Genomic DNA, 12,854 nt, shown 5'->3' with positions numbered 1-12,854 from the left:
AGACTACCAGGGAACTAACCCTAGAGAGTATCAAACAGTGAGAACTCACACAAAGGAAACCACTTGAATAAAAGAGCCGGCACCACCCAACCACCAGTAGTACCCTGTGCAGGATGCCTCATCTAAGCAACAAACAAAACAAAAATACAAACTCAATCATCAGCAGACAGGATTACCACCTCCCTCAGCCTTGGCCATCAGACAAAAAACAAACAAAAACTTAGCACAAATCTCCCCTATACAAGCTTACACAAACCACTGGACCAACCGTAGGAGGGCAGAAACCAAAAGGAAGAAAGAATTCAACCTTGAAGCCTGGGAAAAGGAGACCTCAAACACAGTAAGTTTAAAAAAATAATAATGAAAAGGCAGAGAAATACTACACAAATGAAGGAACAAACTAGAAACACAGAAGTCCAAATAAATGAAGAGGAAATAGGCAAACTATCCGAAAAAGAATTCAGAATAACAACATTAAAGATGATCAAAAACCTTGAAAACGAAACAGAGAAAATGCAAGAATCAATTAACAAAGACCTAGAAGAATTAAAGAATAAACATGCAGAAACAAACAACACAATTATTGAAATTAAAAATACTCTAGAAGGAATCAATAGCAGAATATCTGAAGCAGAAGGACAAATCGGTGAGCTGGAAGATAAAATGGTGGAAATAATTTCTGAAGAACAGAATAAAGTAAAAAGAATGAAAAGAACTGAGGACAGTCTCAGAGACCTCTGCAACAATATCAAACACACCAACATTCGAATTACAGGGGTCCCAGAAGAAGAAGAGGAAAAGAAAGGGTATGAGAAAAATTTCAAAGAGATTATAGTTGAAAAATTTCCCAACATGGAAAAGGAAAGAGTCAATCAAGTCCAAGAAGCACAAAGAGTCCCTTACAGGATAAACCCAAGGAGAAACACACCAAGACACATACTAATCAAACTAACAAAGACTAAACACAAAGAAAGAATATTAAAACCAGCAAGGGAGAAGCAACAAGTAACATACAAGGGATACCCATACTCTTAACAGCTGATCTTTCAGCAGAAACTCTGCAGGCTAGAAGGGAATGGCAGGATATTTTTAAAGTACTGAAAGGGAAAAATCTACCACCAAGATTACTGTACCTGGCAAGGATCTCATTCAAAATTGATGGAGAAATAAAAAGCTTTTCAGACAAGCAGAAGTTAAGAGAACTCAGTACCACCAAACCAGCTTTACAACAAATGTTAAACGGACTTATATAGTCAAGAAATACAAGAGAAGAAAAAAGACCTACAAAATCAACCCCAAAACAATTAAGAAAATGGCAATCAGAACATATATATCAATAATTACTTTCAATGTAAATGGATTAAAAGCTCCAACCAAAAGACACAGACTGGCTGAATGGATACAAAAACAGGACCCATATATATGCTGTCTATAAGAAACCCACTTCAGACCTCAAGACACATATAGACTGAAAGTGAGAGGATAGAAAAATATATTCCATGCAAATGAGAAGCAAAGAAAGCTGGAGTAGCAATCCTCATATCAGACAAAATAGACCTTAAAATAAAGAAGATTACAAGAGATAAGGAAGGACACTAAATAAATAATGATCAAGGGATCCAAGAGGAAAACATAACAATTGTAAATATCTATGCACCCAACATAGAAGCACCTCAGTACAAAAGACAAACACTAATAGACATAAAAGGAGAAACTGACAGTAACACAATAATAGTAGGAGACTTTAACACCCCACTCACACCAATGGGCAGATCATCAAAACAGAAAATTAATAAGGAAACACAAGTCTTAAATGATACATTAGATGAGATGGATCTCATTGATATCTTCAGGACATTCCATCCAAATGCAGAAGAATACACCTTCTTCTCAAGTGCATATGGAACATTTTCCAGGAGACATCATCACATCGTGGGTCACAAATCAAACCTCAGTAAGTTTAAGAAAAGTGAAATCCTATCAAGCATCTTCTCCAACCACAACGCTATGAGACTAGGTATCAATTACAAGAAAAAAACTGTAAGAAACACAAACACGTGGAGATCAAACAACACGTTTCTAAGGAACCAGCAAGTTACTGAAGAAATCAAAAGGGAAATCAAAAAATTTCTAGAAACAAATGACAATGAAGACACGACAACTCAAAACCTACAGGATGCAGGAAAAGCAGTTCTAAGAGGAAAGGTCATAGTAAAACAATCCTACCTCGAGAAACAAGAAAAACATCAAATAGACAACCTAACTTTACACCTAAAACAACTGGAAAAAGAAGAACAAAAAAAAACCCAAAATTAGAAGAAGGAAAGAAATCATAAAGGTCAAAGCAAAAATAAATTTCAAAGAAATGAAAGAAACAATAGTAAAGATTAATAAAACTAAAAGCTGATTCTTTGAGATGATAAACAAAATTGACGAACCTTTAGCCAGACTCATCAAGAAAAAAAGAGAGAAGAATCATATCAACAAAATTAGAAATGAAAAAGGAGAGGTTACAACAGACAATGCAGAAATACAAAGTATTATCAGAGACTACTATGAACAACAATATGGCAATAAAATGGATAGCCTGGAAGAAATGGACAGATTCTTAGAAAAGGTCAATCTTCCAAGACCGAACCAGGAGGAAATAAAAATTATGAACAACACAACTACAAGCACTAAAATTGAAGCTGTGATCAAAAATCTCCCAAAAAACAAAAGCCCGGGACCAGATGGCTTCACAGGAGAATTCTATCAAACATTTATAGAAAAGCTGATGCCTATCCTTCTAAAACTCTTTCAAAAGATTGCAGAGTAAGGAACACTTCCAAACTCATTCTACAAGGCCACCATCACCCTGATACCAAAATCAGACAAATACAACACAATAAAAGAAAAGTACAGGCCAATATCACTGATAAACACAGATGCAAAAATCCTCAACAAAATTGTAGCAAACCGAATTCAGCAACACATCAAAAAGCTCATACACCATGATCAATTTGGGTTTATTCCAGGAATGCAAGGATTCTTCAATATACACAAATCAGTGTGACACACCATACTAACAAAGTGAAAGATAAAAACCATGTGATCATCTCAATAGATGCAGAAAAAGCCTTTGACAAAATTCAGCACCCATTTATGATTAAAACTCTTCAAAAAATGGGCATAGAAGGAACCTATCTCCACATAGTAAAGGCCATATATGATAAGCCCACAGCAAACATTATACTCAATGGTGAAAAACTGAAAGCATTCCCCCTAAGATCAGGAACAAGACAAGGGTGTCCACTTTCACCACTATTATTCAACGTAGTTCTGGAAGTCCTAGCTACAGCAATCAGAGAAGAAAAAGAAATAAAAGGAATCCAGATTGGAAAAGAAGTAAAGCTCTCACTGTTTGCAGATGACACGATGCTGTACACAGAAAACCCTAAAGATAGTATCAGAAAATTACTAGAGCTAATCAGTGAATTTAGCAAAGTTGCAGGATACAAAATCAATACACAGAAATCACTTGCATTTCTATATACTAACAATGAAAAATCAGAAAGAAAAATTAAGGAATCAATCCCATTTACCATTTCAACAAAAAGAATTAAATATCTAGGAATAAACTTGCCTAAGGAGACAAAAGAATTGTACACAGAAAATTATAAGACACTGATGAAAGAAATCAAAGACAACATAAACAGAGAGATATTCCATGTTCCTGGATAGGAAGAATCAATATTGTGAAAATGACTATACTACTAAATGCAATCTACAGATTCAGTGTGATCCCTATCAAACTACCAATGGCATTTTTCACAGGACTAGAACAAAAAATTTCACAATTCATAAGGAAATACAAAAGACCTCAAATAGCCAAAGCAGTCTTGAGAAAGAAGAATAGAGCTGGAGGAATCAACCTTCCTGACTATTATACTACAACCTTCCTGATTATACTACAAAGCTACAGTCATTAACGCAGTATGGTACTGGCACAAAAACAGAAATCTAGACCAACAGAACAAGATAGAAAGCCCAGAAATAAACCCATGCACCCATGGGTACCTTATTTTTGACAAAGAAGGCAAGAATATACAATGGAACAAAGGCAGCCTTTTCAATAAATGGTCCTGGGAAAACTGGACAGCTACGTGTAAAAGAATGAAATTAGAACACTTCCTAACACCATACACAAAGATAAACTCAAAATGGATTAAAGACCTAAATATAAGACCTGAAACAATAAAACTCTTACAGGAAAACATAGGCAGAACACTCGATGACATAAATCAAAGCAAGATCCTCTATGACCCACCTCCTAGAGTAACAGAAATAAAAACCAAAGTAAACGAGTGGGACCTGATTAAACTTAAAAGCTTTTGCACAGCAAAGGAAACTATAAGCAAGGTGAAAAGACAATCCTCTGAATGGGAGAAAATAATAGCAAATGAAACAACAGACAAAGGATAAATTTCCAACATATACAAGCAGCTCATACAACTCAATGCCAGAAAAACAACCCAATCTAAAAGTGGGAAAAAGACCTAAACAGACATTTCTCCAAAGAAGACAAACAGATGGCTGACAAACACATGAAAAGATGCTCAACATTGCTCATTATTAGAGAAATGCAAATCAAAACCACAATGAGATATCACCTCACACCAGTCAGAATGGCCATCATCAAAAAGTCTACAAACAATAAATGCTTGAGAGGGTGTGAAGAAAAGGGAAAGCTTTTGCACTGCTGGTGGGAATGTAAACTGATACAGTCACTATGGAAGACGGTATGGAGATTCCTTAAAATACTAGGAATAAAACCACCATATGACCCAGCAATCCCACTCCTAGGCATATACCCTGAGGAAACCAAAATTCAAAAAGACACATATACCCCCATTGTTCATTGCGGCACTATTTACAGTAGCCAGAACATGGAGGCAACCTAGATGTCCATCGACAGATGAATGGATAAAGAAGTTGTGGTACATATACACAATGGAGTATTACTCAGCCATAAAAACGAATGCATTTGAGTCAGTTCTGATGAGGTGGATGAACCTAGAACCTATTATACAGAGTGAAGTGAGTCAGAAAGAGAAAGAGAAAAAATCGTATTCTAATGCAGATATATGGAATCTAGAGAAATGATACTGAAGAATTTATTTACAGGGCAGCAATGGAGAAACAAACATAGAGAAAAGACTTATGGACATGGGGAGAGGGGAGGAGAGGGTGAGATGTATGGAGAGAGTAACATGGAAACTTACATTACCATACATAAAATAGATAGCCAACAGGAATTTGCTGTATGGCTCAGGAAACTCAAACAGGGGCTCTGCGTCAACCTAGAGGGGTGGGATGGGGCGGGAGATGGGAGGGAGGTTCAAAAGGGAGGGGATATATGTATACCTATGGCTTATTCATGTTGAGGTCTGACAGAAAACAACAAAATTCTGTAAAGCAATTATCCTTCAATAAAAAAATAAATTAAAAAAAAAGAAAGTTAAACAGTGAAAGGAACCCAACTAGATCTGAGAAGAAAGATGTAAGATCACCTTAAAAGGAAGGACATCTCTGAGACCACCAGGATAGCAAAATACACTAATATATCAAGGGGCTTCCCTGGTGGCTCAGCAGTAAAGAATCTGCCTGCAATTCAGGAGCCACAGGAGACACGGGTACGATCCCTGGGTTGGGAAGATCCCCTGGAGGAAAACATGGCAACCCACTCTGGTATTCTTGCCTGGAGAATTGTGTGGACAGAGGAGCCAGGCAGGCTACAGTCCATTGGGTTGCAAAGAGTCAGACACGACTGAAGCAACTTAACACACACACACTAACATATCAAAGAAACACTACGTCAGGTGCACTAGTCAGCCATGAAAGGATGCGACCTGGTTAGTCTAAGGGTGGGTTTCCCTGGTGGCTCAGACAGTAAAGAATCCGCCGGCAGTGCAGGAGACCTGGGCTCAATCCCTGGGTTGGGGAGATCCCTTGGAGGGGGAAATGGCAACCCACTCCAGCATTCTTGCCTGGAGAATCCCATGGACAGAGGAGCCTGGCGGGGTACAGTCCATGGGATCGCAAAGATTAAGACACGACCAAGCAACCTAGCACAGCACAGTCTAAGGTCAGCAATGGCCATCCATACCAGGCCCCCAACTCCATCAAATTCCCGAGTCCTATAACTAACATCCCCGTTCCCCACTCATGGTTACCAAGCCTGTGCCGTGCCTGCAGAGAGAAATTGCACTGGAGGTCAAATTTATCCAGAACCCTCTAAGATAAACTGTTTTAATTTTCTCTCACGTCCTTTCTGACTTCCTGCCAGAGTCTTGAGGAGCTGAGGAGTATGGAGCAGACCTATACCCAGTATGTGGGCGGAGCAGGCTTCCAGGACAATTTGGGAGGAACTCCAGGAGAGTGAAGGTCAGCTCTCCCAGGGAATACACTGGGCCGGGCAGCTTCCCCATTTTGGATTCCTACAGTCTTTGCCCTGTAGCTGCACAGTGCTTGACTCTGTCACTCCCAAAGGCAAGGAGATATTCCAGTGTATTAACATATCACAGTCTATGTGTGAAGACTAATCATTTGAGCTGGTCTTACTTTTTGATTGTAATATACATACAGCTGTAATTATAACCATCAGTAGTGTGCTCGTATATTTCTTTCTTCACCAGCCCTACTGCCATTTTTAACATTTTATAAATATGCTTCTTTAATAGTGCCTTAGATATCTAATTTTGCTTTTCATAATAATAAGGCTGAACATTCTATGTAACATTTCTGGAGTAAACTGTTCAAATACTTTGATCATTTGCTCACTGAATTGATCTTTATACATTCTTGATATTGAACTTTAAACCATCTTATTTACCTAATTATTTTTCTTACCTGCTTTCTACCTTCCACTTTCTTGTATTGTTTTCCATCTTTATTTTACTATCATTGTTATGTATGAGTAATTTTTTAAAAAAATCTATTACAGATTTGGCTCATCTTGTTCTTAATAATTGCTAGGTGAGTTAACCAGTCATTTTAATTCATATTTGATATACATAAGTCATTTTCTTTCAGTTTCTCTGTTAAAACATTTTTTAAAAACATACATTAAACAGTACAGAATTTATGATGTTGCATAATGTAAAAAATTTGGTTGATTTTTCTTTTCTCCAGGTGGACAACATGTACTGACAGGTGATACTGTGGACCCCAGGGTCAAGACCTGCAGTGTCTTCACCCACAGAATAGCTGGGACACTTGCCCTCCTTAGGCACTGAGTCATGTGAGGCGATGGTGCCCTGAGTGACTGCCTGAGAGCCCTGCCCGAGGTGAGATAGAGTAGAAACCAGAAGTCACCATCATCATTTAATCACCTGGTTGCGCTGTGCTGTGCTAAGTCACTTCAGTCATGTCTGACTCTCTGCGGCCCCATGCACTGTAGCCCACCAGACTCCTCTGTCCGTGGAATTCTCCAGGCAAGAATATTGGAGTGGGTTATCACGCTCTCCTCCCGGGGATCTTCCCGACCCAGGGATTGAACCCTCCTCTCTTAGGTCTCCTGTATTGGCAGTTGGGTTCTTTACCAGTAGTGCCACCTGGGAAGTCCAATTATCTGGTTAGGATGTATCTATTTTTTTTTTAAAGTCGAACCTGCAGGTTGTAATCAATAAACAACACACAAGTTCACTCTGGAAACATCCAAAGAACACAAACGACTACAGTATACTTACTGGGTTGGCCAGTGCCTTTCCATTACACTGTGCGGGAAAACCCAAACACACTTTTCAGCTAACCCTATACTAACATGTTTTTTAAAGTTTTTTTATAGGGAGCATTGCTGGGGGTGGGGGTGAGGGGGGCAGAGGAGTGAAAATCTTATTATATTTCAATCACTTGCTTTAGCCATACAGTAGCTGTAATTAAGAAAATCCTACCTTCTTTTGAGCCAACAGTGTTGAAGTAACCAGCAGAGAAACCTCCACTAAAGGCTCCATGAAATCGTTTATACCTTCCTTTTTCATCTCTGACGGTCTGATCCTGGAGAGGAATTGGCTTCTTTGGTCTCTCACCTGAAAAAGAAAAAAAAAATTTTTTTGAATGAGAGAGAAGGCGGTGGAAGGTTATAGAGGATTTAGGGCAAAGATCACTGTTTCATTTATTTATTTTTTGGCCACGCCACACAGTTCACAGAAGTTCAGTCCCCTGACCAGGGATCCAACCCAGGTCCCCCACAGTGGAAGCACCGAGTCCTACCCACTGGACTGCCAGAGAAGTCCCAAAGATCATCTCTTAAACATAATGAATTGTTCACTTCTTGTAGTTTCAAATATAATTCACATTGCTTTTCCTAGATTTTAATAGAGTGTGTAGCTTAGAAAACAATATATTTTATCAATTAAAACAATATATTTAATATTTTATATATTTTTTCTTTTACAGTTCTAAGAAAAATTATAGATATCTCTTTTAATATTTATATTAGAAATATGTTTTAGCAAAAATAGCCTGATTTTCCCACTAAGTTCCATTATGAAACTGAATCACACTGGGGTGAGGGTTCCAACCCATGGAGGTGAAACATGTTGGCAGTCAGGCAGGCAAGCTGCTGGAGTGGCACAGGGCATGCAGAGGGTTATGGCAGAGAGAAGCACTTCTACATCTCTTCTGGAAATTCATGGTATCCCTGAGTCCAGAATTTTCCCACTGATATTGCCCATTTTCCCCAAAGCTTAAGTTTCCTTATTTCTGGAACTCTCTTGATTCCATAGTTTTGTTGTTGTTGTTTAGTTGCTAAGTTGTGTCTGACTCTTTGCAACCCCATGGACTACAGTTACTGTTCTTTTAAATTTATTCATTTTCCTACTTTGTTGGAAAGGGCTGAGTTGCTAAATCATACACACTAGTGAGTGAGTGTTAGTAGCTCAGTTGTGTTGGACTCTTTGCAACCCCATGGTAGCCCACCAGGCTCCTCTGTCCATGGGATTCTCCAGGCAAGAATCCTGGAGTGGGTAGCCATTCCCTTCTCCGGGGGATCTTCCCAACCCAGGGATCAAACCCGGGTCTCTTGCATTGCAGGAGGATTCTTCACCGTCTGAACCATCAGAGAAGTCCAACAAAATATCACACAAACAAAAAAGGAATTTAAAACATTTTAGCCTTCAGGCTTCTCTGGCTGTCCAGTGGTTAAGACTCTGGGCTTCCATCACCGGGGACTCAGGTTTGATCCCCGGTTGGGGAACTAAGATCTCACATGACATATGTGTTTGTGTGCTTATGTGCTTAGTCTCTCAGTTGTGTCTAACTCTTTTTGACCCCATGGACTGTGTAGCCCACCAGGCTCTCAGTCCATGATTTTCAGCCAAAAAAACCCAAGCAAACAAAAATTTCAGCCTCACCTATGAATTCCCTATGTTTAAAGTTTCAGGTACCACAGCACAAAATACTGCCTAATTTTATCAATTCCAATGAAAACGTCGAAAATTAAAAGTAACCATCAAGTTATTTTCAAACATTCAATTCAGAAAACACGGTACATAGTAGTTAAGTGCTCCGAGTGGAGTCACAGCAGCCCACCTTTACTAGCACTGCGATTCTGGTCATCTTAACCTCTCTGTGCCTCAACTTCCTCATCTGTAAAACAGAGACGACACTAATAGCAACATCTATTTCATAGAGTCGTTATGCAAATTAGATCAGAAAATGCATGTAAAGCGCTTGGTAAAAAGAGGGACACACAAATAAATATCTTTAAAGTACCAGCTTCAAAAAAAAAAAAATTAAAAAAAAAATAAAGTACCAGCTTCTATTGCTATTGGTAGTAGTCAAGGCTACAGTCTTTCCAGCAGACATGTACAGATGTGTGAGCTGGACAGTAAAGAAGACAGAGCACCGAAGAATTGATGCTTTCAAATTGTGGTGCTGGAGAAGACTCTTGAGATCCCTTGGAAAGCAAACCAGTCATTCTTAAAAGACATCAACCTTGAATACTCCTTGGAAGGACTGATGCTGAAGCTGAAGCTCCAATATTTTGACCACCTGATGCGAACAGCTGACTCACTGTAAAAGATCCTGATGCTAGGAAAGATTGAAGACAGAAGGAGAAGAGGGTGACAGAGGATGAAATAGTTGGATGGCATCACCGATTCAATGGAGATGAACTTGGGCAAACTCTAGGAGATGGTGAGGGAGAGGGAAGCCTGGCAAGCTGCAGTGCACGGGATCTCAAAGAGTCGGACACAACTTGGTGACTGAACACCAACAAAGTAGCAGCACATACAGTAGGTAAGACATGTCCTAAGGCCCATGGGCACCTGTTACTGCAATAATTAAGCCAGTCACTACTTCTGGATAATGGAACAAAAAGTAAGCAAATGTTTAGCCTCATAGTCCTAAACTCTTACTTGTAGCTTATGGAGGCTTTAGGTCATTTCTAGAATATAATCTACCCTCCTACTTGCTAGGTTTGTGACCTTAGGCAAGTTTCTTGATTTCTCTAAGCCTCAATCTCCACGACTACAAAATTAGGGTAATAACTGAACCACCTTGTAGAATGGTGCTAAGGATTAAAAACCACATGTGAGGAGCTGAGCACAGTCGCTGGCCATAGCAAAGCTTGGTTAGTATAAGTTAGAAAGTTCATTTCATTCTCAAGAACTGAATCACAACTTGGGTCCCCCAGTCCACGATTTTCACCATTTCTTAGAAACGCAGCCCACACGCTCCATTACTGCACGCGCACCTGGCACGATTCCAGGCTAAGCTGGAGTGGTGCCTCCGTGCTGGATAATTCCTAGGTAGGCGGGACTGACTTGTACACCACAGCACGGTTAGCAGCATCCCTAGCCTGTAATACTAGATGCCAGTAACACCCCTGTCCCAATAAAGCATGACAACCAAAAATGTCTCCAGACATTGCCAAAACTCCCTTGGGGGGCAAATTCATCCCTAGTTGTGAACCACCGGGTTAAGGTGAGAGAGGACCGCCACCGCCGCTGCCAAGTCGCTTCAGTCGTGTCCGACTCTGTGCGACCCCACGGACTGCAGCCTACCAGGCTTCTCTGTCCATGGGATTCTCCAGGCAAGAACACTGGAGTGGGTTGCCATTTCCTTCTCCAATGCATGAAAGTGAGAAGTGAAAGTGAAGTTGCTCAGTCGTGTCCGACTCTTAGAGGCCCCATGGAGTACAGCCTACCAGGCTCCTCCGTCCATGGGATTTGCCAGGCAAGAGTACTGGAGTGGGGTGCCATTGCCTTCTCCCTGAGAGAGAGGACAGGTCCCACCAACTCAAGGTTCTGTCTTGCTTGGTTCTCCGGGTACCCTGAGCTGAAAACGGAGATGAGATCGGTCAACAACTAAGCAGAACCCAGCAGCAGATGCTGGGGGCCATGCAGTGTGGGAGCCACTGGGGTCCATGGGGCTCTTGAGCGAGAGGCACCACCTCTTATTACAGCACAAGAAAACTCCAGGGGGGGGTGGCATTTTAGGGAGGCCCTGTGATAATTATCACTACTAATAATACCTAATCCTTTCCTTTCACACATATTATCTCATCTATCGCACCCTGATAAGGATGCTCTGATTAAAGAAGTGCCTTAAGTTCCACAACCAATAAGCACAAAACTGAAATCAGATTTCAACTCAGGTCAGGGACGCAACCCATTCTGTCCTTTACTTGACCCCCACCAGGAGTTTACTGAGGGTCTTCCGGAGGAAGCAGGTCTGTTCTAGACCTGGGTGTGGAAAACTAAACACAACTCCACTCCTGTTCCCAGGGTACTCAGAGTCCAGCAGAGGAGACCTGCGTATATAGGAACTGCTCTGACAATGTGCAAGGCCCACAACATCAGAGTCACTCAGAGGCATTCATGCCATCAGTCAACAGTAAACAGAAGGTCTAAAAGGGGAAGTTAAGATGTTAGAGAAAGTAATAGAATCTGACTGGAAGGAAGCCATGGAATATGGAAGCAGAAGAGCAGATGGGGGCTTCCCTGGTAGTCCAGTGGTTAAGAATCCGCCTGTCAATGCAGGGGACACGCGTTCGATCCCTGCTCCAGGAATATCCCACATGCTGTGGGGCAGCAGAACCCTTGCAACACAACTACTGAGCCCATGCTCTAGAGCCTGTGCTCTGCAACGAGAAGCCACCACAATGAGAAGCCCTGCACAGCAACAAAGAGTAGCCCCTGCTCGCTGCAACTAGAGAAAGCCTGCACACAGCAATGAAGACCCAGAACAACCAAAACTAAATAAACACATACATAAGAAGGACAGATGGTGCAGCAGCCATGGAACACAGTGCTGCAGGGTCCAGGTATGTCCTGTGGGTGACTGGAAGTCAAAGACAGTTTTAAGTGGGAGAATCACAGCACCAGGGAAGAAAAAAATGGTCCTAAATTAATCTGAGTGCAGGATGAGCTGGAGATGAGAAGCCAAGTGAATATATCTAAGGGAAGATAAGCCCCAAGGCCCCTTTCTTCCAGGCCAGAGCATCTATGTGTCTAAGAGTCTGTGTATACAGATCAGTCATTGTCTCTTTTTTTTTTTTTTTTTCAATTGGAGTATAATTGCTTTACAGTGTTGTGTTAGTTTCTGTTGCACAACAATGTGAATCAGCTATTTATATATATATGTGTGTGTGTGTGTGTGTGTGTGTCCCTCCCAAGCTCCCATCCCAACTCTCTAGGTCATCACAGAGCACTGAGCTAAGCTCCACTGTCTTTTAAGATTTTTTTTTTAATGTGAATCATGTTTTAAGTCTTTATTGAATTTGTTACAATATTGCTTATTTTATGTCTTGGTTTTTTGGGCCCCAAGGCATGTGGGGTCTTAGCTCTCTGACCAGGGATCAAACCCAC

At 40.7% G+C, this 12,854-nt stretch overlaps 1 protein-coding gene across 1 annotated transcript in view; it reads right to left on the bottom strand.

Moving 5' to 3' along the window:
- GPATCH1 (G-patch domain containing 1) overlaps window positions 1-12,854 on the bottom strand; it is a 55,187-nt gene that overhangs the window by 39,578 nt on the left and 2,755 nt on the right. Inside the window, exon 2 of the mRNA XM_006061380.4 lies at window positions 7,935-8,069. Within this exon, the coding sequence (XP_006061442.4) occupies window positions 7,935-8,069 (135 nt within the window). The remainder of the gene's footprint in view (window positions 1-7,934; window positions 8,070-12,854) is intronic.

Source organism: Bubalus bubalis, chromosome 18, assembly GCF_019923935.1.
Source record: "Bubalus bubalis isolate 160015118507 breed Murrah chromosome 18, NDDB_SH_1, whole genome shotgun sequence".
Classification (NCBI taxonomy): domain Eukaryota; kingdom Metazoa; phylum Chordata; class Mammalia; order Artiodactyla; family Bovidae; genus Bubalus; species Bubalus bubalis.
Note: the sequence above shows the minus strand (reverse complement) of the source record. Positions and strands in the feature narration are given on the sequence as shown.